Source organism: Centrocercus urophasianus, unplaced genomic scaffold (assembly GCF_019232065.1).
Source record: "Centrocercus urophasianus isolate 14NV4802_14NV808 unplaced genomic scaffold, USGS_Curo_1.0 seq_1390, whole genome shotgun sequence".
Lineage (NCBI taxonomy): Eukaryota > Metazoa > Chordata > Aves > Galliformes > Phasianidae > Centrocercus > Centrocercus urophasianus.
In genome coordinates this window covers 11,080-38,234 of record NW_024884576.1, presented here as the reverse complement: position 1 = coordinate 38,234, position 27,155 = coordinate 11,080, and the positions used below count along the sequence as shown (strand labels likewise).

Genomic DNA, 27,155 nt, shown 5'->3' with positions numbered 1-27,155 from the left:
ATGGCTGGGCATCAGGATTAATGCAGAGACACAGCAGTGAGTGGAGAGCATCCCTGTGGGCAGGCTGTGCCTGCGCTGCCAGGACGTGGGCTGCCTCAGGATCCACAGCACGTGGTGGTGTGAGGGAGCACGGGGCCTGAGAGGGGCTGGAGGTCACAGCACCTCATTCTGCCCTTTTGTCCAAGCAGTTGTGTGAAGCCAGCGTGGAGCAGTATGTGTGAAGTGGTTTCTCTGTGTGAACAGGACAGGCATTGCAGCTGAGGTGCACTGTGGGGTCTGAGCATTGTTTGGGGGCTGATGTTCACTTGTTTGAGGTGGTCTTCGTGGTTTGAACCCTTGGGCAGAGCAGGGAGCCCCTGAGCAGGCAGCAGCACAGGTGCCCGTTCACTGCAGAGGTGAGTGCAAATGCTCATTCTATCCAAGATTTGGCTCAAGGGGCTGAGAACTAAGAGCAAGGCAAGGCAGCAGCCCTATGAAGTACACACCCTGAAGAGGCAGAGGGAGAGCAAGCTGCCAAGGCAAACATTGCTGCTTGCAGCCTACAGAGTTGGAAGGATGAAGAAATTAAAGATCAGCACCCACTCCTGCATGCTGTTCAAAAATACACATGCAGGTTCTGTCCTGTGCACAGGCACATCCCATCCATCCCTCCCATCCTCTAGACATTGCTGCCTTTTGCACAGCTGGGCTCTCACAGCTTGTAGCACAGAGCTATGGCTTTTGTCTCCCAGAGCTGGCGTATTTTCTGGCAAGCTCACCTAAGGTGGTGAGAATGTTCCTGTGTGTCTCCTCTGCTATCGGAGAAATGTTCCCAAGGTGAAGACCAAAGAAGAGGTAGGAACATTCTTTTGCTATAGGAGAGGTGGAGAGGTAGAGCATGGTGAGGGGAGAGAGGGGACTCTTGAATGAAGGTGTGTGGAGTCATGGGATGGCTTGGGTTGGAAGGCACCTGTAAGATCAAGTAGTTCCAGCCCACCTTCACAGGCAGGATTGCCAAGCACTAACGCAGGCACTGGACCAGGTTGTGCAGGGCCTCATCCAGCCTGGCCTCGAGCACCTCCAGGCACAGGGCATTCACATCTTGTCTGAGAAGTGGAGAAGTCCTGGAACAGGAAGCTCTGAGAAAGCAGGTTGAACCTTTCCCTTCTCATCCCATTCAGATGTTGCCTTCACCTCCCCTCTAAGGCCCACCTGCTGCTCCCTCACCCTCTGCAGCCAGGAGCAGCACCAGGCTCCTGTGGAACGTTTCAGAAAGCCCCCTGCCCTGCTGCTGGGCAGCGGTGCCACTGCAGAACCCCCCAGGTGTGAAGGAAGGAGGTGCTGCCTGAAGATGGGGGGCAGGGGGCTCAGGAGCTGCTCCCTCAGCCCCTAAAATGGAGCCAAGCAGAATCCCACTGATTGAACCTGCCGGCCTGCTGCAATCCCAGTTACCTGAACATTTTGAACCCGTCAGCCAGTTGTTCACCCACTGAATTGTGTGTTGATGTAGCTGGATGCTGGGCATTTGGTACAGAAGCACGCCGTGAGGAACAGCATTACAAGCTTTGCTGCAGTCTAAAAAGATGACATCGACTGGTCAACAACACGGGTAGCCTTGTCATAAAGCTAAATTAAGTCAGCTAAACAGATGAACCTGCCTCTTGAACCCCCTCTTGGCTGTGACCAGTGACCACGTTGTCTTTCAAGTATTTCTCAGTAACTCCCAGAGTGGATCTCTGTAATTCTGTCAGGCACTGAACTGAGGCTGACAGACCTGCAATTAACAGGGTCTTCCTTCTTGAAAACTGGGACAAAGTTTGGCAGCTTCCACTTGACTGGAACCTCTTCAGATGCCCTAGACTGTTGAAAAATAATTGAGAGAGGTCTTGCAATGACACCAGGCAGCTCTTTGAGTACTGTGGGATGGATCCCATCAGGCCATGTAGACTTGCATGCATCCATCCGGAGCAGCAAATCCTGCACAGGTTGGGAGTTGGTTGGGGGTTTGTCATTCCCACAGGCACAGCCTTGCAGCTCAGAGCTCCAGGGGTCCCAGGACCATCACTGCTGTGTGTCAGCAGTGTGCTGTTCTTATTTAACATCTGCCAGGCTGAGGTCACCCGTGAGGATAAGGGCAGCTGATCTGGGGGCATCTCTGAGTTTCTTACAGAATAATTCACCAGCGTCGCCATCCTGGCTGGGTGCCTATGGTAGGTTATGATTGATAACCCTGCCTTCCCTGCTGAAGAGATGCAGTTTTCTTCCTTTAGCTCCCAGGGGTGCACTTGGTGCCCTAGCACCTGTAGAAAAAAAGATGTGAAGCATTTGGCATCTCCCTTTTCTCACCTTAAAGCCCCTTTGGCACTGGGCTCAAATAACAAGAGGAGATCAGAGCAGTGGGGAATATCATCCAGTGTCCTCTTTGGTGCTCTGAGACGTCAGGGAAGGAGCCCCTGAGAGCAGCCTGGCCGTGGATCCCAGGAGCCTGACCTGATGATGTGTGCCTGCCAAAGCCACGCACGTGGCAGGGCTGTCTGTGCTACACTGAGCTGACCTCCCTGCTGCTTGTCTGATGCTAACGCACAGTAATGGTGCTGTCACTTCTGCAGGGCTATCAAGACAATGCAAAGGCTTTGAGTCACAGCAATAAGCTTCTTGCCTTGCTCCCAGAGCAGTGCTAGCTGGAGGGGGGACAAGGAGAGCTGACTGTTAAGGGAGGAGGAGCACAGAGCAGTCAGTGCAGGTGTATCGTGGCCATGCACTCCAGTGGCTGCTTGCTGAGTCCTGTGTGCACTCAGCTTTGGAAGGAAAGAGGAGGGAGCTCCTCTGCTCTGTGCTGGGGGAAAAGTACCTCCCAGAGAAACCCGTGGGATGAGTTCCTCAGCTCTGCTTGTGACACAAAGTGAGGTGAAAGCTCTCCAGCAATCTTTCTTGTTGGTGTTGCAAACAGAAGGCCACTGCTATGTGGGCAGGAGCTGCATGGCTTGGGCTCTGGACTTTGTGCGTGACCTCCAACATCGTCTCCCTCGGATTCTTCCACCTGGAGCACAGCTCTCATTATTATCCTCGTCTCCTTCTGCATGGCATTGGATGGGGATTAATTGGACTGAATTCTTCAGCAGCTCTTAGAGCTGTGCTGGAGTGCTGCTCGTTGCTAACGTTGCTCATTGCTGTGTGAGACCACTTCCCTTTCCTCGTGAAGTCAGATCCTTCTGAATAGGGCTGAGGTGCACCAGCACACCAGGCAAAGAGCAAGCAGGAGGTTTGGGCACCAGCCCACTGTATTCCGCACCAGGTGCTGAGTTCAAATGAGCAAACCAGCATTTAACTTTGGCTGCACAGCTAGAATTGATTCCAATCATCGTGCAGGACATCTTTAAGTGGCCAGCAGAGGTCCAGCCCACAACCTACAAAGCCTGAAATCCCAAGACCTCATTCTGCCAATGGCCTTGGATGCCTTTTGGTTCCTGAAGTCCCAGAGGAGCCAGCCTGCATCATGTGTTTAATGCGCTCTGCCTCTGACCCACTTAACACTGCGAGGTTCCCCTGCATGGTACCTGGGGGGGCTATTCTACATAACTTAACTCCTAATTAATAGAGAGGCTTGCCCTGTTGTCCATGGGGGCTGACTCTATCTGCAGCCTGAAAGCTGGAATAGCAAAAGGAAGAGCTCGCTGCTCCTCCTGGCAAACGTGGCTGCCGGGTTGCTGAGCTGCAGGCATTGCTGCAAACGTGGGTTTGGGGAGCAGAGCAGGGAGAGAAGCTTTGGGCTGAGGGCTGGGCATCTGGCCTACGTGGGTCTGCTGGCGTGTGCAAAATGTGGCCATGGTATTCTTCAGAAATGAACAAATAGGTTAAATTTTAATGCCCAGCTAAATAATTTAACGAGGAAAAATTAAGCTCGGCTTGTGAGGCGGGCGCAGCCTCGTGAATCATTTCTTTGTCCTGTGCAGCACACGTGTGTTCATGTATGTTTGTGTGGCGTAGGCATGCGGGCTGTGCACATGTATTTCTGCCATTCGGGATCCAAGGCACGCGTGTGCTGCCTCTGGCTGCGATTCTGGGCCCATGCAAACGCGGCTGTTGTGGGCTCAGGTGTCCCTGAGAGCTGTGCAGCCTGAGGTGGTGAGCAGAGGATGAAGGAATGAAGGAATGCCCACCTCCGGAGTGTGGCTGTTTGGTCTGGAAGCACGACCTGCCCACCATCCTGCCTCTGAATGCCTTTCTCACGTGGAAGAGGTGATCTCTGTCCATCCTTTCTGTGCATTCCTATTCCCCATCCTTTTCTGTCCCGTTCCTATTGGGCACAGAGCTCTTTGCCAAGACCTGTGTACGATTTTTATTCACCACAGAGGCACTTCCAAGGCCTCTGGTGAGGAGTTAAAGCAGCTGTGGGCTCCCTTTGTGTTTGCAGGCTCACATCTCCGCTTGAGAGGCCTTTGAAATTTTGTTCATCTTCAATGGCAGCGTGGGACTTGGAAGGATTAAAGCCAAGCTCCTGCTCGTGGAACCCTCATGCATGCGGTTCTCTGCAGCCAGGGCCATGCCTGCCTCCCCCTCGGCTGGGAGCTCTCTCATTTCGGGACACAGCAGCGCACACAGAATCCCGCTGCTCTCCTCCCAGCCTCAGCATCTGGACCGATTCCTCACGTCTCATTTTCTCCTCTTTCCCCACCTCTTTTGGGGCAGAAGAGGACCAGAGCTCAGTGAGCGGGCAGCATGCATCCCTTGGCCGTGGGCTTGGCGAGTCCCCCACACTCAGCTCAGGGGCTGTCAGGCAGTCGGGGGAAAAGCTATGGCAGCAGCCATGGGGTGCAGAGCTGGCCGCCCCCCCGGGATGCCTCAGCTTGCCGCAGCCAGGCACTGCTGGCAGGCTGGCACCGCTGCTGACCCGTGCTGCTGCTCTGGCATCCGTGCTGGCACCTCTGCAGTCCTGCGGCCGTGGCCGTGCTGTGGGCTCACCCCGCTGGGGCCTTGCAGGCTCTGGGGAGGGGGAAGGGGTGGACAGATGGACGGAGGGGGCCCCTCCCCGGAGATCGTACCAAAATGTCTCTTTTCTGCAAAGCAGAGGGAATGCCCCCAAGAGCTGGTTTCCATGGCAACCACAAATGTCAGGTTCCATGCGGTGAATAACCGTTTCCATGACGACACCTCCTTTCCCCAAGGTGCTTGGAACTGGAGTGACAGCCCTTCTGGGGGAGGGGACGGTGAGCTGTCCCCAGGTACCGAGCCCCCTTTTTCACCCCCCCCTCCCGGTGCTTTTGGCTCCTTGCCCTAGGCTGTCAGCCCCAGCATCCCTGGGTGCCTCTGTACCCGGGGGGGGGGGGGGTGATGCTCTTGGCTTCAGCAGCATCCCTTCCTCCCTCCCTGCCCCCTAATGAATTTGCTCCACATAGGAGATGAGATCCGAGCCTGCCCCTCCATCTCCCTCCCCATCTGTTTAGCTTAATCCTGGTTTTGCTTCCTGGGTAGAGACAAAGCTATTTCTCTGTGCTGCGGGAGAGGCAGGGAGGGAGGTGGGCAGCCACTCCTCCTGGCTCTGCACAGATCCCCTCTTCCAGGCACACATCTGGGCTGCCTGCCCTCTCCCAGCCTTATGACCAGAGACTGCAGGAGCTGCCGCATCTCAGCCAGCAGATCTGGGGCTTTCTGAAGCAAAATCTCACTGCCTCCTCCTGAACCCTGCCCCACATCCCGGGAGCTCAGGGGCTGAAGGAGATGCCGGGTCCTCGGCTGCAGCTCTGAGGCTGCTGAGTGCCAGTGCTGCACATGCTGGGGCCACCTGGCAGCACAGCAGGACGTTGGGAGCTCTGTAAAGCTGTGCAGTTGATCCAGAGCAGGAAAGAGATCCTTGGCCTCTCCCTTTTCCCTGAATGACACAGCAAGTCCTGGCAGAGAGGCTTGAAGCCAGCACTGCTGCCTCCCAAAGAGGCCTTTCTTTGGGGTGCTGCCGGCCAGCTTCTGCAGCCCCACCTCACTTCTGGAGGCAGAGAGTGCAACCCAGGGATGCTCCCAGCTTTGGCTTCATCCTGCTTGAGATCCACCAGTCTGTGCAAGCCAGGTCGTGGCCCTGGGCTGCCACAGGTTCTCCACCATGCTCAGCCATCAGCTTGGCCTGCTGGCTGGCCCCTCTGTCCTGTTAGCAGCTGGATTACCCAACAATTTCCTCCGGCTGCTGTGAATACAGGCTCTGCTCTGGTTTTCTAACCAGCCTGGCTCAGTCCCTGCTGTGACAGCAGTGTGTATTTTGCATGCTGGCTTCTAAACACGTTTCAGTTTGTGACTTTTAAGGCCTGATTTTGTTCTCCATTTTGTCTCCTAAGAGCATTGCTTGGCCTGCAATTCGCCTGTGGATCTGACCTGCAGTATTCCTGGTGGGTTTTGTGCTGTGAATGTCACTGCTTCAAGTCATTGTCAGCCTCTGTGAATGATGCTGGAGTGAGATGTGCTGTGGGGACACCTGCCTCGTACAGCAGTGCTCAGATGCCGTTCTGGCTCAGCTGGATCCTGCTAGCCTGGGGAGGAAGCTGTGTTTTCTCTTCCCGTTTTGGACACACCAGTGCTGTACCATCCAACTGACAAATGGTTTGCAAATCAGCCAGTGAAAGCTGTGGGTTACTTAGTCCAGGTACAGCTGTCTGTCTGTCTTACCTGGAGAGTGCTCATGTCCTGTGGGCTGAGCTCTGGCTGGTGCTGCTGGTCATTGCTGATGAGTGCAGGAGAGGTGAGCAGCTCTTCACAATCACAGCCAAGGATGTTTTGTCTCTTTCAAACAGTGCAGTAAGGAGGCATTGCTGGAGAGCAGCACTGCCCTTCTTAGAGCCTCCCTGGAGCACAAAGCATGCTCTGACTGCAGGGGGACTGGGCAGGGAGAAATGCAACCTGCCTGCTTGCTGCACTGCTGGTCACGTTCAGAGGCGTTCTGCCTTCTGTCTGGAGGAAGCAGAAGTTTGTGCACACAGGGTATTTCCAGGGGATCCTGGTTTCCTTTGCAGAACTCTGAAATCCGCACGGTCCCTTCTCCTGGGTTGCCACACGGTGCCTCAGTTCCCTTCTGCTGCTCTCCTGCCCTGCACAGCAGGCAGAAAGGGGCACCCGGTGCCATCAGCGCTGTGTGCCAGGCACTGGGCCGTGCTCTAACCCTCTGTGTCTCTTTTCTCATTGCAGATGGCACGTCCGATCCAGGTGAAACCTGCAGACAGCGAGAGCCGTGGAGGTAGTTGTCATCTCTCCTTGTTCCTCCTGTGGTGGCTTTGTGGCTGGGAGGTGGAGCAGAGAGGTGCAGAGCCCTGACCCGACCTCCCCCTCCCCGCAGTCTGTGTGAATGGTTGGCTGTATGTGGCACGGATTTGGGGTGGCTGATCCTGGTAGCTGATCCCTGTGCCTGCAGCTCACCTGTGGCTGCTGGGCCGGCTCGGCCCCTCTGCTCTCAGGCCCCAAATGCTAATGCAGAAAACAGCGCGTGGTGGGGAGGCACTTCTGGAGGAGAAGGAGCCCGAGTTTAAGGCTGAGATGGAGGAGCTGCAGCCTGCGGGGAAGCAGCTCGCTGGGAGCTGCACCTAATGAGCAGTTCGGAGCTGGAAGCCTGAGAACAGGAGAGCATTTCTGAAATTAATGGGGAGCTTACAGCAGCTCAGGCTCTTCCTCTGCATGGAGAGGGTTTGCAGCTCCCGCCCTGTCCAGATTTATGGATGTTTTGCTGCTTTTCCTTGTCTTCCTGGTACATTGCTTTTCCCCTTCTTCCATTCCTGCATCTGCCTCTCCGTGTGCTGCCTCTGAAAGCAGTTTGCTGGTGGGGAGGATCTGTGTGAGGCTATTTGTTCCTGCAGGGCAGCGTGTCCTGCGTGCTGTGTTTAGATTCAGAAGACTTTTGTTTGGGATTTTCGGGGGTTGTTTCCAAGCAGTTGATCATTTCCAAGCAATTCTGCCTGTTGCCCCAGCAGAAACAAGAGATATACTTTGTGCTACCTTTCTTCACAGACGTGTTTATTTCTGTTTGCGTGACCCTCCTTTAAAAAACAGGAAGTTTATCAAGTCAGATCTTTCTTGTTTTTCAAATAGAATCTGTGGTTTTGCTGTTTTCCTGGGGGATTCAACACCTGGCTTGGACTGAGATCTGCTCCTTTGTGTTCCCATTGCATTCCCAGCCATTCCACCTGTGAGATATGCCTCACTGGAGAAGCAGCACAGCTTCTCATACAAACACAGCTGCCTGCTATCCCAGGATGGGTTGGAATTTGACATCTCTGGTGCTTTCATATGGAGCAAAATAGGTCAATGGTTTCCAGTGCTATTCGTAAGGGACTGAGATGCACAGCGTGGTGAGAATCTCAGCCCCATGATGGTGGTTTTGCTTTTCCCACAGAAAGGTGGGCTTCATTCCCAAAGAAGAACAGAAGATCCCACAGTGGCTCTTGAATTAATTGCTCTCATTGTATCACGGGCAGCATTCACCCCGAGGTGCCTTGGGAGGCTTCCACCCCCAGCAGAGCTGTGCACAAGGCATACATCAGCTTTGAACGTGCTCCTATTCCACCATTCTGAGAAGGATCATTTCCCTCTCCTGCAAAATCGGTGCAAGAGTAGCAATTTTTTTTGTCTCTCAAGGAAAAAGGCACCAAAGAAGAAAATCACCCTTTTTGTCAGCACCGCTGGGTTCTCACCCAAAAAGGCATTTTCTGTTTCCATTCTGTTTCGCTTTGGGGGGGGGGGGGAAGTATTTTCTGAGCAAAGTTTGCCCTTTCTCCCCCTCTCTGCAGGGATTGCTCTTCTCCCAAGTGGGAATCTCAGCCTCGAGCCCACGCAGCACCCATGAAATCTGAGGAGGAGAGGAGTTCACTCCCCGTCCCTTCTTTCTTCTCCTCTGCTTCACAATATTTATATTGCAAACATTCATTTTTCCCTGGAAATGTCAGAGCTGTGGTTGTTCTGCAGCTGGGCTGGAGAGGGGGGAGAGCAGAGCAAAAAGAGCTCATGGTGGGGAGCAGAGCAGGCAGGACCTCGCTTTGGAGGCAGGGCCACGATCTGCAATGGCTGCAAATATCAGGGCATCAGCGCTGCCTCCCAGCAGCAGAGTGCAGCCAGGCTTTGGCTCCTGCATTTCTTCTTATTGGAGGCTGCACTTTTCTCTGGGAAGCCATGAGAATAGCTGGGAGGCTCTGAACACCTTTCTTCCTTCCAACCTCATTGCAGAGCTCACAAACCAGTGGTCCCCACAGGATCCACCACAGACTGGAATTTTCCCAGCAGTGGAAGCAGCATCAGGACAGCACCCTGGATTTGTCTGACTCAGGTTGTTGTCTCCAAAGGTTCCTCTTGCAGTTCTCCTTCTTACCAGAGATGTGGCCAAACACATTTGCAGATCTGGAAAGAGCATTCCCTGTAGCAGTGACCCCACGCTGACAGGAGGTAAGAGGAAGACTTGGGCAGGGCAGAGCTGCTCAGACGAGGGAACATCAGTGGAGCCCTGATCTGCATTACCCAGGGAAGGAACCTCTGCAGGGGCTCACGCCTCACAAATTAAGCATCCTGGATTAAGTCAGAGCACCGTCATTTGTCTCCTGGTGTAAGGGATGTGAAGCCTTGTGCCAGAGCAACCCTGGCACGGTGTGGGGATAGCTGGATGCTGGGGGTTACTGCACCCTGCAGAAGGGGTTTGCTAGGAAGAAGATGCTGCCCGCATGAGTTCAGAGGACCTGTCATCCCAGTGCAGGCTGTGTCAGCTCTTCCCTCCTTCTGCCTGTGATGTGAGCCCAGAAGGACCAGCAAGAGATGGGCTGAAGGGGCAGAGCAGTCTACGTTTGTCTGCGTTTCTGTGCTGTGCCAAGTTGATATGACAGCTGGCCCAAGCCCATCAGCGCTGTGATAGAGGCAAGAAACCCCCCTGCCTACCCAGGGAGGATCCTACCTGCCTGTCTGTGGGTCCCACCCCATCCACAGCTGCCTCCCCTGCCCCAGTCCTGCTGCTGGGGGCTGCTGGCCCGGTTCCCTCCCTCTGCAGGGCCGTGTGCTCCCCCTCTCGTGGCCGCAGCCTTCAGCCCCTGCCTGTTCCCATGGTATCTTCATCCCGACCTGCTCTGCACTCTCCCTCCTCCCATCTGCCTGCCTGCGCCCAGAGCATGTTTCCATGGGAACTCAACAGCCAAGGATCAGAGACAGTTCTCCTGCTTGCTGGACAGTATGGGGAAATTGCCAATCAGAAGGTGAAAAACAAGATCTGGAGAGAAACGGAGGACAAATGAGTGGAGGGGGGTGTGCTGTTACCAGGAGGGGAGTCCTTTTGGAGCTGTGACCCACCGTGGCTCGAGGATGACAGCTGATTTGGGATCTGTCCTTGGGAGTGGTGGCAGCAGCCGTCGGGTGAAGGCTGTGGGTTTCAGGAGCTGCGGCGATGGCTCACGGCTATGGGCTGCCCCGACAGCTCTGGATTCTTTCCCTGTGTGCCATCTTGGGAGCGGGGCTGCTTGAAATGAAATGAACTGGGGAAAAAAAAGAAAGAAGCCTTTTCTTGCATTGTCAGTGATTTCACCCCATTCTGAGCATTCAGAAGAGATTGAGAACCAATAGGTGTGGGGTTTTTTGCCTTTAGAGCTCGACTCTGCAGGGCAGCACGGTTCTAAGCTGTTCTGCATAGGCAGAGAAGCTGGAAACGTTTTTTTTCTTCCAAATTCAAGCAAGAAAAGCTGACATTCACCAATAAAAACCAGGCTTCCAAAAGGCTCTGTTAGCAAACCCTCCCAAACAACAGAAGACCTGCAGCGAAACTGCAAGGACTGAGGCAAGCCGGCGGCGTCTCGGTGGATCTTTCCCAAATGAGTCATCAGCCCAAAGCAGAACCATTCATCCAAGCCTTGGCTGGGGGCAGATGCTGCCTCAGTGCTGGTGCAGCCGTGTGGCACACGCTCTGTTCTCTGCCTTGCTTTTTCTGCAAGGGAAACGTGGCACACAGCTTGCCCACGTTCTCATGGCAGAGCAGTGGGAAGGCAGCGCGCTCGTGTGCCTCGGAGCTGGGGCCGTGTGAGCGTGCCGGGTGTCATCTATTCATCTGCACACAGCACAGCCCTGCAGCCCGCGCTGTCGCTCCCAGACCTGTTGTTTTTCAGGTCACTGCACTCCAACAGACTGCAGCTTCCTCGCTGTTTGCTGCGACGTGCGTCACGTTGCATTGGTTTTGTTTGAAGCCGGCCCCTCCGGTCCCGTCGCAATGAGGAATCCTCCCAGCCCTCATCCAGCACCCCGCCTCGGGTCACATCTCCCCACGTGTGGCTGTGGCGCTGGGGGAGCGTTCACTGGTGACACAACCACCCCCAGTCAGTCCGGGAGGATGCTGCTGTGTTTGTGTGGGCTGACGGATGGGGCAGGGAAGGGCGCATCCAATGGTGCTGCTTGGTTGCGTAGCAGCAGTGGAAATAGCAATGTTGGTGGAGGGAAATGGAAGCAGAGAAGCCAAAGGTGCAGCAGTTGATCCACGCTGCCTGTGACGGTCTGCACTGTGTCCTGAGGTGCCCCTCAGACTGGATGTATTGCTCAGGAGGGCTATAATTGCCCAGGAAGGTTTTGTTATTCCCATTTGCACTGGATTATCCAAAGGAAAGAACCATAATGACGAGCAGGGAATTGCTGCCCTTGCTGACCAGGAGAAGGGACACCGCAGAGCCCTTTGCTGTGTGTGCAGCTCAGGAGGGTCCCTCAGCCATAAAAGCATTTCAGCCAACAGCAAATCATTGCCATGCTGGGCATGTTTTCAACACGAAGCTGTTCTGTGCATACGTGTCCCTATCCTCCTACTTTAGACCGTGTCCCTCATAGAAGGTTGATGTTTCTGTGTTTGCCCCTAGGGGACAGGAAGCTCTTTGTGGGCATGTTAAATAAGCAGCAGTCTGAGGATGACGTGCTTCGGCTCTTTGAACCATTTGGGGTCATTGATGAATGTACGGTGCTGCGTGGACCTGATGGGAACAGCAAAGGTGTGAACCCCTCTGTGTCGTGCCCTTTCTCCCTGCTCTTCAGGTAGTGCTCGCCTGCCTCGTGGGAACGCATAGCGGGGAGGGGAAGGCTGGGGAGGATGGGCACAGTTAGGTGGAAGGACGGGGACAGAGAGCAGAAAGGAGCTGCTGGGATCATCAGTGAGCTCAGGTCGGGGCTGCAATTGGAAACGTTTGTAGGCGCAACTCGGAGCACATAGAGAATGTAGGGAGGAGGTGATGAGGGGCAGATGAGGAGGTGTGACGTTGCTGAAAGAACAGTGTGAGAACCTTCCTGCTTGTCCAGAATAGAGTGCTTGGGGCGAGCCATCCCTTCTGTTCTGCTCTCCTTTGCCCTGCGTGAGATGTGACCACACCACAGCGGTCCCATCACTGCGTCTCCTGTGCTCTCTGTCCCTTTCCAGGCTGTGCTTTTGTAAAGTTCTCATCTCACACAGAGGCTCAGGCAGCAATCCACGCACTCCACGGCAGCCAGACAATGCCCGTGAGTATGAGGCCAGGGTACCTCCCTTCCCTTTCCTAATTCTCCCCCAGAGCGAACTCCCTCACTGCCCACAACCACAGTTTCCAGCTCGGTACAGCTGTGAGGACAGGGGGCACATGCACACATCCATGCTCTTGTCCTTGGGGACCATCCTGTCTCCTAGGCTGGTGTGTGTCAGTTTGCCCAGACCGGTAGTGACAGCAGCACTTTTATCTAGATAAAAGGCTGAAAAAGGAGAGCCAGGGACCAGGCTGTGAGTCTGTGTGCCTGCTGAGAGCAGAGCAGCAGTCAGGGCTCCGGTGGCACGCTCCCTGTCCTTCTCTTTAGGTGGTGGAGGGGCCTCTGGGCCGTGCTGGGGTAGGTGGGAATGCCCCATGCGTGGTGTGGGGCTGTGTAACCACAGCTGTGCCCTCTCACTGCAAGCTGTGGTGTTATCTTTTGCAGTCCCACAGCCTGCTGGGCTGGGGCTGCCTGTGGTGAACGCAGCCAGAGGTGTGTGCAGTTGTGTGAGGGGAAGGGTGGGACGTGGATGGATGGATGGATGGATGGATGGATGGATGGATGGATGGATGGATGGATGGATGGCCCAGGTTCCAGGCAGCTGCTGAGCACTTTCACTCCAATATTTGCTCTTCTGCACCTCTTCCTCTCTGCTGCCTGCTCTGCCCCATCCCACCTTGCCTGACCGCTGACTCTGCCTGCCCCTGGCCTCCTCCCCCCGGCCTCCTCTCTCTGTCTCCTCTCTCTGTGCCTAGGGCGCTTCCTCCAGTCTAGTGGTGAAGTTTGCTGACACAGATAAGGAGAGGACCCTCCGTCGTATGCAGCAAATGGTGGGGCAGCTGGGGATATTCACTCCATCTCTCACCTTGCCGTTCAGCCCATACAGCGCCTATGCGCAGGCTGTGAGTATCACCAGGGGGCGGGGGGGGGGAGGCTGCCCTCCTGGCTGTGGGGCAACTCCATACCTGGGCTGGGAGACTGCTGACAGGTCCCTGTAACTGTGCGAGCTTCCTGGCACCTGGGGTTTGTTCCAGTTTCTCAGTTGGCAGTGCAGCCCGCGTGCTTTTTCCTCCTGGAAGGGGCGACACGAGAGAGCTGGGACCTCCTTACAGTGAGGCTGGGTTCCTCTGACACGTAGACTGGTGGAGGTGCCCGGGAACAGGTGGAACGTGAGCCCGTGCCTTTCTGTCTTGTTTTGTGGGCAGCTCAGAGCCACGATTCATGGGTGATATTTGCCAGGCATGGTTTGTGAGCCGGGTCCGTGGCCGCAGTGCGCGCCTCAGTTTGCTTTTGGAGCACCAGGAGAGCCCTGGGCCCAGCCTCAAGTTTTCCTCTCTCTGCTGAAGCTCTCCGGAGGGCACCAAGCTCCCACTGCTGTCTGTGGCTCTCAGGGCTTCCTCTCTTGACCAGTGGGGTTTGCAGGATGCTGCAGAGGGCCAGAGGTGTTCCAGTCATCCTTCTTCCTCTCTGACAAGGCTGGCTGCACCTCGGATCTTATGGATCCTCACTGCCTTATGGCAATGGTAGTGGTGGTTGCCATTGGTATTTGAAGTAGATCCTAAACTCAGCAAGTCCTCGACCAGCTCTGGTGGAGCATCTTCAGGTCTTGATGGCCGTCACTTTCAAGTCTCTCTGCTTCCCATGGAAGGAGACTGGGAAATTGCTCAGGGCGTGAGAGATGTTTGTGTCCAAGAGCCCGAAAGTAGGAGCTGCTCCCAGAAGTAATTTCCCTAGGGGACAGAATAAACCTTCACCTCTGGCTGCAGTGGCTCCTTGCTCTGTGTCCCATCTCCATGACAGAGGAGGAACTGTTTCCCAGTTTTTCTCTCCAAGAATCCCCAGAAGCTCCCACTACCCTCAGCACAGGGGTCAGCTGGGATGTGCTTGTTCTGGTGCACCCTCTGCTGTCGTGGAGCTGGTGCTGAGCTGGGCAGGACGGCAGGATGGGGGCCGTGCTGTGAGCTTGTGGCCCACGTGTGAGCAGGGAGAGCAGGGAGATCTTCCAGGCTTGGTTTGTCAGCGACCTCCACTCTTCAGAAGCTCCCAATGGTGACCAGAAGGCAGAACCAAACTTCGGCTGTGCTGCTTGCTGATCTGCTTCTCGTTTCTCCTCAGCTGTCTGTAAATGCCTTCTCTCCAGCTCCTTACTAACCTTCCTGCTCTGCCTGCGGTGCCTTTCCCCTGGACTCAAGACTTTCTGTCCCATTTCACTTTCAACCTTCCCACAAGGAGAGATCCTCACCAGCTCTCGGGTGCACAAAATGTCAGAGGCAGAGGGTTAACAGCTACCTGGGATGCAGCACTGGGGCACAGGTGATGGTGGCGACGTGGCAGTCAGGCTGAGCTGCTGCTGCGTTCCCAGTGCTCTGTGCCAGCGTTCTGCTCTCCCCATCCCTGCAGCCTTTGCTCCAAAGCTCCCCCTGAGGCACCACGGCATTCAGGGCCTCACTTCTTGATTCTGCTGGATGCTTTTAATTTATGTTAATTACATTTTCCTTGAAGGAAACGTATCTGGGATGAAACGTGAAGTCATCCTGGGCTGTTTAGGTCTAAAGTTATCCGGTCAGGTGAGATTAATTAAAAACTAGGCAGCGCATTTCAGCTGGTTCAGCTTGAGAGAAAAGGGCTGCAACCTGACAGGGGACAGCAGCCAAAAACCAGCGCATCTGAGGGCTGGGAGCTGAGCTGGGCCCCACCTCCGCAAGTGAGGACATTGCAGCTCCATCAACAGGTTGGACCCAGCGATGAGTTCAGACCAAATCAGGGGCCTGAAGAAAGGTCTGGGTGCAGAGGAGGGCTGATGGAGCGGTGGGTGCCATCAGTGCCCGCGTGTTTCCTGGTGGCTGTGAGCACACAGCTGTGCGCCCACCGCCGCCCTTTGTTCTCACGGCTCATTAAGGTAATTTTATTGGAGTAACGACGACCGCTTGGGAATGCTGGTGTGGCACATTTGCATCTGAATGCGGGTCGTTTTCCGGCCAGAGCCTGCCACCAAACAGGCGCTAATGAGAAAAAAGAAAATCGATGTTCTAAGTAAGACATGCATGGGTTCTTGCAGGCTGGGGTGTGAAGGCAGAGGCTGGTTGCCTCGGGGATCCTCAGCAGCACCTCAGCGCTCTCAGGAGGACACGTTTTGCTGCCTCAGGGTGAGGGATCCGAGCCGTGGAGCAGCTCTGCTTCGGGGGATTCGCCCTGGGTGCCCGTTGTGCTCTGTGCCTCACGGTGCTGCCTTGCAGTCGGTTCCATCCCTGCTGCTCTCCACGTGTCGGCTCAGACTGCGGTGCTGTGAGGTCAGGCAGCGCGTCTCCTTCTGCAGCTTCAGTGTGCAGGGAATGAAGAGAAAGCACAGAGAGGTGCAAACGTTTCCACGTTGGGTTTTGGATGCGGGGCCGAGCAGGCGGGGTTGTGCTGCACAGCAGGCACTCAGCTCACATCAGTGTGAAGAGGATTCACGTTGTTGCTGGCTTTGCCTCGTGCCACCCCAGCTCATCAGGACTTGCAGAGCATCCCGCCTGCTCCTCCCCAGCCCTTCCTGCTTGACAGCAGACGAGCTTTACGAGGGGGTTTAGATGGCTGCACACAGAGCTGCTTGCTGCTGTGCTCTGAGAGCTGCATCTTGTGTCTCACAGCACCAACTGCTGGCTGCACCGGCCTTCCCCTCGCTCTGCTCCCAGCCCCATCCCTCTCTGCTCGGAGGAAGGATGGAGCCCCATGAGCAGGGCTGGGTGACACCCCCCGGTGCACCCACACACCTTGCAAAGGACAGACGGGTTGGGCTTCCTCGAGGCAGAGCTGAACACCTTGGGGGGGGGCAAGGGAGGGGGTTTGGCTGCCGGGGGCTGTGCAGACCCTGAGCAGCCCTGCCCTGCCTTGCAGCTGATGCAGCAGCAGACGACCGTCCTGTCCACCTCGCATGGCAGCTACCTGAGCCCCAGCGTCGCCTTCTCGCCGTGCCACATCCAGCAGATCGGGGCAGTCAGTCTGAACGGGCTGCCAGCAGCGCCCATCGCACAGACATCAGGTGAGGGCACCGATTCTGCTCAGCTCAGGCCAGGAAGGTGCAGGAAGGAGCGACTGCGTCCCCAGGGCTGATCCTGGCAGCGCTGCCGTTCCCTGTCGCAATCCACAGCAGCTGATGGGGACGGGCGCCCATGGGGAGCAGCGCTGCGCCATGCTGGCTGCTTAACAGGCCTGGGTTTAAAGTCTCCCCACCTGGAGCTGTGACAGCAGCCCTCATTGTGTGACAGCTCCACGCTGAGCTCTGTCACCTGCAGTCGCCAGCTAGAAGAAATAAGAGCTCTGTGCACAGCACTCTCACCTGGCGGAAGGGGCACTGTGGGCTCTGCGGGGCCAAACCTCACAGCATCTCCTCCTCACTGCAGGGCTGCACTCGCCGCCTCTTCTGGGAACGACAGCCATGCCAGGGCTGGTGGCACCCATCTCCAATGGCTTTACTGGCGTGGTGCCCTTTCCCAACGGCCATCCGTCCTTGGAAACAGTTTACACCAATGGCTTCGTACCGTATTCAGGTATGGCTCGCAGGAGGAAACCATCCGGAGGCCTGAAGAGCTGAACTTAGCTCTCTTCTTCTTGATCCCTGCAGCAGAGGCTTTTCCTACCCCCCCTTGCAAACTCAGTGGAGCCACTGTGCATGCAGTTCCCTTTGCTGTGCTTCTGATGCTGTTCTTTTTGCAGCCCAGAGCCCTTCGGTAGCAGAGACCCTGCACCCAGCCTTCACCGGCGTCCAGCAGTACGCAGGTACCGCCTTCCCTTCTCTCCCTTGGGCCTTTCTGTGTTCCACATCCCTGGGTAAATGGTTTGTTCTGTGTTCCACATCCCTGGGTAAGCAGTTTGTTCTGTCTCCTTGGATCGCAGCTGTGTATCCAACCACCTCCATCACCCCCATCGCGCAGAGCATCCCGCAGCCGCCGCCCGTCCTGCAGCAGCAGCAGCGTGAAGGTGAGGATGGGAGCTTGCGAGGCTCACGGGGCGAGCAGCTCAGCCCAGGGCTGGGATGTGTGGCAACCCAGGTTTCCAGCTGCGGCTCGTGGGTTGAATGCAGCTGCTGTGTGGTTATGGGCAGGGAAGGTGAGAGCTGCAGCTTTCACACAGAGGTGTCCAGGGCAGAGCTGAGCAATAGTGGGAAGCCGTGAGCTGTCACTGTGGCTGGTTTTATTCCAGCATGACGACACCTGGATACTCAGAGGGAGTTGTGGCCAGAGCCCTGGGTGGGAGCTGGGCAAGCTGCAAAAGGGAATCTGCTCTCCAGAACCTCCAGCTCTCTGTATTGTCTTCAGGGGGTCTTGGAGAGCCCTCAGAACCTTTGGATGAGTGACTGAGTCAAGGGGAGGTCGAGGCCAGAGGACGCAGTGCTGGGGTCTCCTCCAGTGCTGTGCTCTCAGTTGAGCCCTTTTCTCTTCCCCTTTCCCTCTGGGGCTGTCTGTGCTTTGTCCCTCCACACTGCCCTCGTGCCTGCAGGTCCTGAAGGCTGCAACCTCTTCATCTACCATCTCCCTCAGGAGTTTGGAGACAATGAGTTGATGCAGATGTTCCTTCCCTTTGGCAATATCATCTCCTCCAAGGTGTTCATGGATCGTGCCACCAACCAGAGCAAGTGTTTCGGTGAGTGCTGCTGCCCAAGAGGCCAGAGAAGCACGACGTGGCTGGGATGCACGTGTGCTGAGCACACCCCAGCAGTGCTGCTGTTACCACTGCCCTTGTCCTCTCCTTCAGGTTTTGTGAGCTTCGACAACCCATCCAGTGCACAAACTGCCATCCAGGCCATGAATGGCTTCCAGATTGGCATGAAACGTTTGAAGGTCCAATTGAAACGACCCAAGGATGCCAACCATCCCTACTGACAGCAGCGAGCAAGCAGGAGTCACTTCTGCAGCACAGGTAGAGTCCATCTGCTGCGTCAGTGTGGGGGGCAGCGGGGGGTGGCTGCTCCCTGGGCTGGGCATCAGGGCTGGTGAAGGTGAGTGGGGTTGGATGGCCAGGTGGGTTAGGGAACCTGCTTTGGCAGGGGGTTGGACTCGGTGATCTCTGGAGGTCCCTTCCAACCCCTACAATTCTGTGATTCTGTATGGGACGGACAGGGTTGGGGTCTGGATAACAAAGTCTGTGGCTGCAGCCAGAGTTGGGGACCGACCGGTGTGGGGCTGAGGGCAGAGGCTGAGCTGAGCAGGAGCCAGGTGAGCGGGCAGAGGCCATTAAGGTCATGGAGTGCCTGGGGGGGTGGGATACCAACCTGTGCTCTGAGCGAGGCTTCGGCCCCCTGCCCCGTCCCCCAAACTTTGCGTCTTCCTCTGAAGGCCTTAAAGCTCCATCCACAGCGTTGTTCTCATCTCTTGGGCCGTTGGTCCTCCTCAGCAGCAGGAGGTGTTTGTGACCCACAGGTGATGCTGTGCAGGGCCACAGGAGAGCAGCCTGCTGTGAGAGCCACTGGCAGAGCTGGTTGCTGTCAGACAGGCTGGGAGCGGGGGGCTGCACTTGGTCCCTTCTAATTTAGGCTCATTTTCCTCCACATTTAAGCAGCATCAGCTCAGAGCCAGAGGTTCACACAGGTGTCCCCCGATCCCCCACTCCCCTCCCTCCTCTCTTTCTGTTCAGGTGAAGGGAAACTCCAGAGGAAGAGTTTCTGCTTCAGGTTGACTTACAGAGAGGCCGGTGAATTTGTCAGCTCCTTTCGCACCCCTTCCCTTCCTCCCCTCCCCCCATCCCGCCCTCTAGTCCCAAAAAGAGCCGTTACAAAGGGAAGGCCAGTCCTGCCTTGCAGGAAGGTCTTTTCCTCCTCCCTTCTCCATCTCCTCTCCCTTTTACAGATCCATGTCAGTATTGCACAGCTCGTTTTTCTTTTCTCTCCTTGAAGTGACTCACAGGACCAAACTTTCCCATTCAGACACTCCTTGCCAGAGGGGTTGGAAGCGAAGGGTTTACCTCTGCAGCCGTTGTCTTCTCAGCAGGCACTGCAAACAGACCTGAACATTTTGAGAGGATGCTGGATGGACAGAGAGCGAGGGAGGGCCCATCTCCCCGCTCAGCATCAGCACCAAGCGAGGAGAAGGAGAACTACTTACCTCCAGGATTAGGGCACAGCAGCCGCTCCGCTCACTCACCCACCAACCTTAGCACCAGCCTGGTTAAGGATCGCTCTGTCTTACCCTCCTAAGGGCTTCTGCAGACCAAACTCCTGCAATTCGGTGCCGGTTGGGCTGAAAGCACAGGAAACCTTTCCCTGCAGGACCTGCACTGCCGCCCCGCATCTCATTGCTGCTCGTGGTAACAGGACAGCAAAGCAGGAGGAGGAGGAGGAGGAGGAGGAGAGGGAGCGCTGATGGAACGGCCGGGCGCTGCAGGACCCAGAGCTGCGTGCAGGCAGCGCTGGTTCCCAGCCCAGGTCGGACCTTTCCCGTTGAATTCAGCTCTGCGGCACTTCCCCATTGCACACGGATGGCATCGGGCCGCCGTCCCCGCGGTTCCTTCTTCCCCACCGCTCCCTCCGAGGGACAGATCCCACATCGCACAGTCCGTGTCTGCGTTCACACCTCCACACGCACTGAAGCACAGCGCGGAGCTCTGTGTCACAACCCCTGCACGGGGGGGGGGGGGGGGGAAGGGGGAGAAGGGGGCTGTGCTGACGGGGCCGATCCCTCAGGCGGCACAAACTGCTGCTCCCTGCTGAAACCAGGAGGAAAAGCCGAACGCGGCAGAGCGTGGTGAGGCGCGGAGGGCATCGCTGTGTCTGTGGGGGCAGGACGGGGTTGGGGCTGCGGCCCCCCCTGCTCGCCCCGTTGCAGGGAGAGGCGGCGGAGCCGGGTGGGGGCCGGGGGGGTCTGTGTGTGTTTCTATAGTCCATGTTTACTTATTGTAAATACCATTTTTATACTTAACATCGACGACGTCCGTGATTTGTATAATGTACTTTATTTCTGCTACGAATAATTTCATGGATTTAAACTTAATCTAATTTTGAACAAAAACAAAAAACAAAAAAAAAAAAAGAAAGAAAAAGGACCAACAAACACAAACCGGGGGGGGGGGGGGGGGGGGGAGCCACAGCGGGACCCGGCGAGGTTCGGCCCGCCGCCGTTTGACCGTTCGCATTTCTTCCATCGCCGATCCCGACGCCGCTCCATCAGTGTCAGCCCTCGCTCTGATCTACAAAGAATCTTAAATTTATTTAATAAAAGTTTTACTTCCTAAGTAACCCGGCTGCCCCCTGCGTGCGCCGCCTGGGGTTGGGGCGGCCCGGGGCCGTTCGACGGCTGCAGCGCCAGCACCGCTTCGGGGAACCGCAGCGGAATCGGAGCGGAACCGCCGCTGGCGCACAGCGCACCCGGAGCGCACCGGCGCGCCACGGCCCCACGAAGCCCCGCCCCCCAGAGCTGCTCAGCCAACGGGCAGCCGGCAGCAGAGTGGCTCCGCCCACGAGAGGAGGAGCGACGCGCAGCATACCACTGCTAACCAATCAAAGGCGCGGGGCGGGCCTCGCGCCACTAGGGCGGTGCTAATGTGGACCAGGAACCAATAGGAAAGCGCGAAGCACAGCGAGATTTGCATACACCTCGAGTGCCATCCAATCCGCTGCCGCCCAGGCGGCGGGGCTCAATCCCGCAGCGGCAGCTTCCGGCTCGGGCGCTTCCGCCGCCGTCGCCGTGCCCGCAAGGCGCGGTGCCGCCGGTCCGCACGGGGCGCTCCGAGGCAGCGGCTGAGGGCAGCCGGCTTCGCTCCTTGCAGGCCCGGCCCCGGGCGGAGAACGCGAGACACAACCGAGCCTATGGGGCGGAGCGAGGGGGGCGGCTGCGGGGTCTGGAGGAAGATGGGGGGGCGATCACCGCACGCGGATCCCCGCGCCGTCAGGGGCTGCCGTGGTTCGAAGCGCTGTGGTTGTAGAAGCTCTGCAGCACGCGGGGGCTGGGCAGCAGCACCCAGAGGCCGTGCACGTGCCGCAGCCACCACGGGTAGAAGAGCTCCGGCAGGCGGGCGGCAGCGCCGCGAATGATGGCGAGCGCCGCTTCTGGCGCAGGGGAAGCAGTGATGAAGACTTTGCCCCTGCGTGAGACCAGCAGAGCGTCAGGCCGCGCTCAGACACACGCGCACACACACACACAAACACACAAACACACACCGGGTCTTTTCCAGCGCCGTGGCCGTGTCGATGAGGCCCAGGATGCACAGCGTGATGGAGACGTTCCTCTCCTGCATCATCAGCTCGTGGCGCAGGGAGCTGAAGAATCCGTCCAGTGCAAACTTTGTGGCTGAGTACGAAGTGGTGAAAGGAGTGGGAATCTTCCCTGGAGGGAAAAAGAGAGAATGAAGAAACGTCCAGCGGGGAAGAAGCCCGGCCCGCCTCCGTCCTGCTTGCTACAGCTCGAGTGTGTGCTGAAAGCGGCGTGGTGCGCAGGAGCTGCAGCTCAGCCACACGCACTGACCTGTGAGGGAAGAAACCACCACCACCGAGCCGTGATTCTTCTCCAGGGTGGGCAGAGCTGCTGTTGCGAGCGCCACGTAACTAAAGAAATTCACCTGGAAGGAGGAGGGCATGCAAGGAGAAAAAGAGTGCTTGGAAAGGAACCCGCAAGCCGAGAGAACAGAAGCGACAGGGAGCGCGGCTTGGATGTGAAATTGGAAACGCAAGGAGGAAAGAATCATCTCAGCTAGGATGGATGAGGACAAATGTTGCACCATGAGCCCTTCAGATCCCAGGCACAGCAATGGAGAAGTCAGGAAATGTACCTGAAGGCCCCACAGTAACATTTCCTGGCAAGCGAGGCCGCTGTCCCTAATTTTCTGTGTGCTGGTCTCACTCTGCACCCCCTGCTCAGCCACAAGGACCAAAGCAGTGCCTCACTTTGCTCCCGGCTGAGCTCAGACCACCAAGGAAGCATCCCTGCTCTGCCAATTGCAGGGACTTCCTTACTGCTGCCCCAGGCTCCCTGCCCTGCAGCAAACGCAAGCTTCCCACCATCAGTCACCCACTGGCCCAGCTAGGAGCAAAGCAGCACAGCTCTTCATCTCTACAGTCCCAAAATGCGGCACCATGGGGAAGTCCTGTGTCCGAGCAGAGGCTCAAACAGCAACCACTGCCAGCCACCACAGCGTGCTCTGCAACAGAACCTGCTGTAGCTGGGTGGGAATGTTTGCTCCTCGCCTGCTGGCCTTCCTAAACACAGCACACGTTGGGCAAGGACCCACAGCAGGCCAAGCCCAGCAGCTTTGGCTGAGGACAGATAAAGAGGATGGAAGGAAGGAGAGAAGTCAGCTCCTTCCAGGCATTCATTCCTCTGCACACAGCAACATAGGTGAGCAGAACACTGAGGCGAGTCAGGAAGTCTCCAAAGCACTGGACTTGAAACACACGCAGCGGTTGCTCTCAGCTGCTGCCATAGGTCTGAATTTGCCTCTGAGCCCCTCCAGGTTGTCCCAGGGGAAGCAGAATCGCTGCGCTCCACGAGAACTGCTGGGAATCCTCACCTCCATGAGCCAGCGGCTGTGCTCCACATCTCCACCCCACATCTGGAAAGGGGAAATGCCAATGTGGTTCAGCACCAGGTAATCCAGCCCTCCTGTGGGCAGAGACAGCAGTCAGTGGGGCGGCCGTCCTGAGGACGCAGTGCAGCAGCCCCTCGCACGCTCACACCCTTTCCTCCCCCAGCAGAAGACATTTGGGGATGGCGCCGTTCTTGTTCTGCTTACCCAGCTTTTGGACGGCGAACCGAAGCACCCTGTCAGGCTCGGAAGGGGAAGACATATCAGCTGGGATATAGAAGGCTTTCTTTGCTCCGAGGCTCAGGCATTTCTCCACCACCTGGGAAAACAATGCTCTCCCAGTGATTCAACAGCGTGGGGTGCGGGGAAGGAACGGCAATAAGGGCACTGCAAGGAGCTCCTTCCCGCTCACTGCCATCAGTAAGAAGCAACTCTGGACAAAGACGCCCCTCGATGTAAATCTGCCCCTATTCAGTTCATTTTACATCAACACTTCTGCCCACAGCAGCTGAACGGAGGGCTCTTAACAAGACACAGATTCAATCTAGCTTGGAAAGGGATCGAGACCCATCCGAAAAAAGGCCATCTTCAGAAGAATGCTTCTACAACTCGGGTTACAGACTCACAGAGCGAGATCTCACAGGTCCCCGAGTTCCAACCATCTGCACTCAGTGCCTTTGGTTGTGGTTGATCCAAAGCACGTGGCCTCCTGCAGCGCTCAGCTCTCAGAGCTGTTTTGCACTGAGGGCTGTGTGAAGGTTGCCTGGCACACAGCTGGCTCTCTGGTGAGGCGACGTCCCCATGGGAACTGTGCTCACTGCTCCAGCTCTCCTGCCTCATTTCACAACTCTCCTGGCAGGGCACTCATCCCGAGGTCTGAGAGAGATCTGCTCGATGCAGATGCAGGCAGCACGGGGCTGTGGGCACCCAGCACTGCTGGGAGGCGTCCCTGCCTCTGGGCAGGTGGAGCTGGGTGACCTCAGAGATTCCTTCCGACCCAAACCACCCTATAATTCTCTACACACCGCCCCATAAAGAAGTCTCATCTTCAAGACGGTCAGACATTGCACAGAAAGATTGGGGTGTCTGTAGCAGCCACAGACAGGACTGACTCAGAAAAGCACCTCCACAACTGCAGCTCCATTCTCCCCTTCGGCCGAGCTCCCTCTGGAGCACAGAGCCCCGCTGTGCCGTGGCAGTGCCCTCTGGTAGGAGAAACACGCACTGCAGCAGCACTGCTGTGTGACAGCACAGTAACCCACCCGGGGTCACTGCAGAGAAGGGTGGCACAGAGCAGTGCCAGCACGTGGGGCTCAGCACACATCGCTGCTGCTGTCTTCTGTTGTTCTACAGAAACCACAAAGCAGCCCCTCGGCTGGTTTTGTGCAATGCTGCTTCTGAAGGAGAAAACACAACGTGCGTCCAAAGCCCAAAGCCCCGCCATCCTCCCTCACCTCCTGCAGCACAGCTTCCCTCCTGGCGGTCAGAACAATTTCAGCCCCAAACGTGGCGTAGTGATAGGCCATCTGCTCCCCAATCCCTGTGCTGGCTCCGGTCAGCAGGACGCGGGCACCAGAAAGCTGCTCTGTTTGTGGGAGAAGACACAGCACAGCACAGATCACTTCCACAAAGCAGCTTTTTGTTCTACAGAAGCTGTGCAGCACAAAGAGAGCCCTGGGCCTGCAGCATTCCCCCTCTACTCAGCTCTTGTGAGTACTGTGTCCAGGCCTGGTGGCCCCAGCACAAGAAAGATGCTGAGCTCTCGGAACAGGTCAGAGGAGGGCACTGAGATGAGCAGAGGGCTGGAGCACTGCGAGGAAAGGTTGAGGGAACCGAGCTTGTTTAGCTTGGAGAAGAGAAGGCTCCATGGAGACCTCATGGTGGCCTTCCAGTACTTGAAGGGAGCTTATAAACAGGAGGGGAACGGCTGTTTGTGAGGGTGGATGGTGATGGGACAAGGGGAATGGTTTTAAACTGAGGCAGGGGAGGTTTAGGTTGGATATGAGGAGGAAGTTTTCCATCCAGAGGGTGGTGAGGCACTGGCACAGGTTGCCCAAGGAGGCTGTGGATGCCCCATCCCTGCAGGCATTCAAGGCCAGGCTGGATGTGGCTCTGGGCAGCCTGGGCTGCTGGTTGGCGACCTGCACACAGCAGGGGTTGGAACTGATGAGCGTTTGGGCCTTTGCAACCCAGGCCATTCTAGGATTCTGTCCGTGTTTCCTTGGATCAGTTTGGAGTTAGGATCAGTTTGAGTTCAGTCACCCCTCCTGTGCTCAGCCACACAGGAACAGTTCCTGAGCCCAAAGCTTGCAATGAAAAGGGAAAGGCAGTGGCAGAGGCAATCAGCTCCAGTACAGCCACGAGTGGGAAGAGACTGCAATCACAGTTTGGAAATTCAAGCAGTTCTGTTACACTGCATACGTCCCAGCTTGGGCTGAGCCCTGGTCAGCATACCTGGCTGGAAGGTGTCCCTCCAGAAGAAGGCAAGCAGCACAGCCAGGCTCCCTGCAGCACAGAGCACTTTTCCAAAGGGCTTCATCTTCCTCCACGCCGTGCAGAAGGGGAACAAAAAGCTGCTCAGGCTGTGGAGGTGAGGCAGAGAAGAACCAGAAGCAAATGTAGACGTCAGCAGTGGGAAAACTGTGAAGGGACGCGATGAAGAGGGCTGGGAGCGCAGGGACTCCACAGCGGAGGTTCAACCACTGAGGCTGTGCCAACCTCTGCCCGGTACGCAGCGGGGAGCCGGGCACCGCCTCCAGACGGCACGGCGCACATTGGCGCCACCCGATCCCGCTGCCTTTGGGTTTGGGAAATCCCCGCTTTGCGGGCGTCGCAGCCACCAACACCGGCACCGCCCCGAAGGCCGGGAGCCGCGATAACGGCGTCCGAAGGGAGGAAATAACGGCACGGGGCGGGGCTGCGCTGCTCCCCCCGCCCAGCCTGCGGAAAAGCAGCCCGACCCGCGCCGAACGAAGGCCTCGTTAACTCAGCATCAACCTCACAGCTGAGGTGTTCACCACAGCGAACGGCGCTCCGGGTTGACGCAGGCACCGCAGCGCGATGAAACAGCGGGGAGAACCGAGATCAGCCCCGCACCCACCGCGCCGAGCGCCGGACCGCCCCCAGCCCCAACCCTCACCCCCAAATGGCGGCGGGCGCAGCCTCCCGCTCACGTGACTTCGCCACCATGGCGACGGCCGAGACGGAAGCGTACTCCTCTCTTCCGGTCACGTGAGACGCTCCCGGCGGCCCTCGCGGCGCGGGCCCTCGCGCTGCCCTTGGTGCCGCCATGGCCGCCCGCTTGTTGCCCGTGCTCAGGTCAGTGCCGCGGGAGCCGCCTCCCTCCGGGACCGCCGAGCTGCGGTTGGGCCCGGCGCTGCCCGCTCCGCGGTTCTGCCTTTCGCTCCGCTCGGCCCGGGGCGCGGAGCGAGGCGGGAGAGCCGGCCCGGCGCGGTGCCCTCAGCGTGCGGCCCCTCCGGGCGGCTGCTAGTGAGAACTGGGGGCGAGCGGGGCGCATGGCTCCGGGCGGGTGAGCTCAGCTGCCGTAAAGCTGCGCTGCTGGGGCAGCCCGGTGTTGGCCGGGCTTCGGTCGCTGCTGCTGTGGGTCCCATTCATCCGGGCGGTGAGAACGATGGCATTGCGGCGGTGAGGCGTTGGCGGGGTCGCCGTCCCTGGAGGAGCTCGGAATCGCGGAGGTGCGGCACGGAGGGCCGCGGGGTCTGAGGGCTCCGTTCTGTGCTGTGTCCCCACTGCTGAGTCCTTCCGTTGCTTTTCTGCGTCGGCCGTTCTCTGCTCAGAGTTGCGGTGCTTCTCCGTTTTCAGAGAGGCAGACAAAGTGCGAGCAGATTTCTGACAGATGAGGGATGTTTGGTGTAGGGGAAGGGATGGCAGAGCAGCAGCCATCTGCTCTCAAACGCCTCCAGGGACGGAGACCCCTCTGCCTCTTATCTGCCCGAGAGAGATGCGGTGTCACTCCTGATGCAAACTGAACTGTGGCTGCTTTTGGTTCCTTCAGGTTTGTCATCAAAGGAAGCCTGGCCGGAGCTGCTGTGTACGTGGCCTACGATCAGGGGCTGCTGGGCAGCGGTGCAGAAGGTGCTGAAGCCCTAAAAAAGGCTCAGGCAGCTCTGCCTCCTGCAGTCAGAGAGTGGACGAGTTACATGGGCTGGGAGGTGAGGATGGGAGGTGAGGATGGGAGGTGAGGATGGGAGGTGAGG

At 57.2% G+C, this 27,155-nt stretch overlaps 3 protein-coding genes across 8 annotated transcripts in view; 2 read left to right on the top strand and 1 right to left on the bottom strand.

Annotated features, from left to right (window-relative positions):
• The window catches only part of CELF5 (CUGBP Elav-like family member 5), a 30,284-nt gene extending 10,248 nt beyond the window's left edge, over positions 1 to 20,036 (top strand). For 2 of the 5 annotated variants that reach the window (XM_042813142.1, XM_042813146.1), the window contains exons 3-13: positions 7,147 to 7,198; positions 11,817 to 11,945; positions 12,368 to 12,447; positions 13,203 to 13,349; positions 16,324 to 16,468; positions 16,830 to 16,976; positions 17,143 to 17,205; positions 17,323 to 17,406; positions 17,926 to 18,069; positions 18,181 to 18,345; positions 19,319 to 20,036. In XM_042813142.1, the coding sequence (XP_042669076.1) occupies positions 7,147 to 7,198; positions 11,817 to 11,945; positions 12,368 to 12,447; positions 13,203 to 13,349; positions 16,324 to 16,468; positions 16,830 to 16,976; positions 17,143 to 17,205; positions 17,323 to 17,406; positions 17,926 to 18,069; positions 18,181 to 18,308 (1,119 nt within the window). In that variant the 3' untranslated portion in view covers positions 18,309 to 18,345; positions 19,319 to 20,036. The remainder of the gene's footprint in view (positions 1 to 7,146; positions 7,199 to 11,816; positions 11,946 to 12,367; positions 12,448 to 13,202; positions 13,350 to 16,323; positions 16,469 to 16,829; positions 16,977 to 17,142; positions 17,206 to 17,322; positions 17,407 to 17,925; positions 18,070 to 18,180; positions 18,346 to 19,318) is intronic. The other 3 variants (XM_042813144.1, XM_042813143.1, XM_042813145.1) reach the window with 3 other exon arrangements.
• Positions 20,037 to 20,352: 316 nt separating this feature from the next.
• HSD11B1L (hydroxysteroid 11-beta dehydrogenase 1 like) lies at positions 20,353 to 26,141 on the bottom strand. Of its 2 annotated transcripts, none has more exons than XM_042813138.1 (8): positions 26,078 to 26,141; positions 25,393 to 25,520; positions 24,393 to 24,523; positions 23,146 to 23,257; positions 22,924 to 23,015; positions 21,882 to 21,975; positions 21,578 to 21,743; positions 20,353 to 20,607 (listed from the first exon to the last, which is right to left on the bottom strand). In XM_042813138.1, the coding sequence occupies exons 1-8, from the start codon at positions 26,125 to 26,127 to the stop codon at positions 20,394 to 20,396; spliced, it is 987 nt and encodes a 328-aa protein (XP_042669072.1). In that variant the 5' UTR covers positions 26,128 to 26,141; the 3' UTR covers positions 20,353 to 20,393. The 2 variants fall into 2 exon arrangements, with proteins under 2 accessions (XP_042669072.1, XP_042669074.1); XM_042813140.1 differs by lacking the exon at positions 20,353 to 20,607 and adding an exon at positions 21,150 to 21,501.
• Positions 26,084 to 27,155, top strand: part of MICOS13 (mitochondrial contact site and cristae organizing system subunit 13) — a 2,712-nt gene continuing 1,640 nt past the window's right edge. Inside the window, 4 exon segments of the mRNA XM_042813141.1 lie at positions 26,084 to 26,147; positions 26,150 to 26,208; positions 26,210 to 26,256; positions 26,954 to 27,110. Of these exon segments, the coding sequence (XP_042669075.1) occupies positions 26,084 to 26,147; positions 26,150 to 26,208; positions 26,210 to 26,256; positions 26,954 to 27,110 (327 nt within the window).

Excerpts from the sequence above, each read along its gene's own strand:
- HSD11B1L (XM_042813138.1), bottom strand. The coding sequence starts at position 26,127 with ATGGTGGCGAAGTCACGTGAGCGGGAGGCTGCGCCCGCCGCCATTTGG. Across the intron at positions 23,016-23,145 it reads GTTCGCCGTCCAAAAGCTGG|GAGGGCTGGATTACCTGGTG; the intron begins GTAAGCAGAACA and ends CTCTGCCCACAG. Across the intron at positions 20,608-21,577 it reads ACGGCGCTGGAAAAGACCCG|ATCAGAGCGAGGGCTGACAC; the intron begins GTGTGTGTTTGT and ends GATTCTTTGTAG.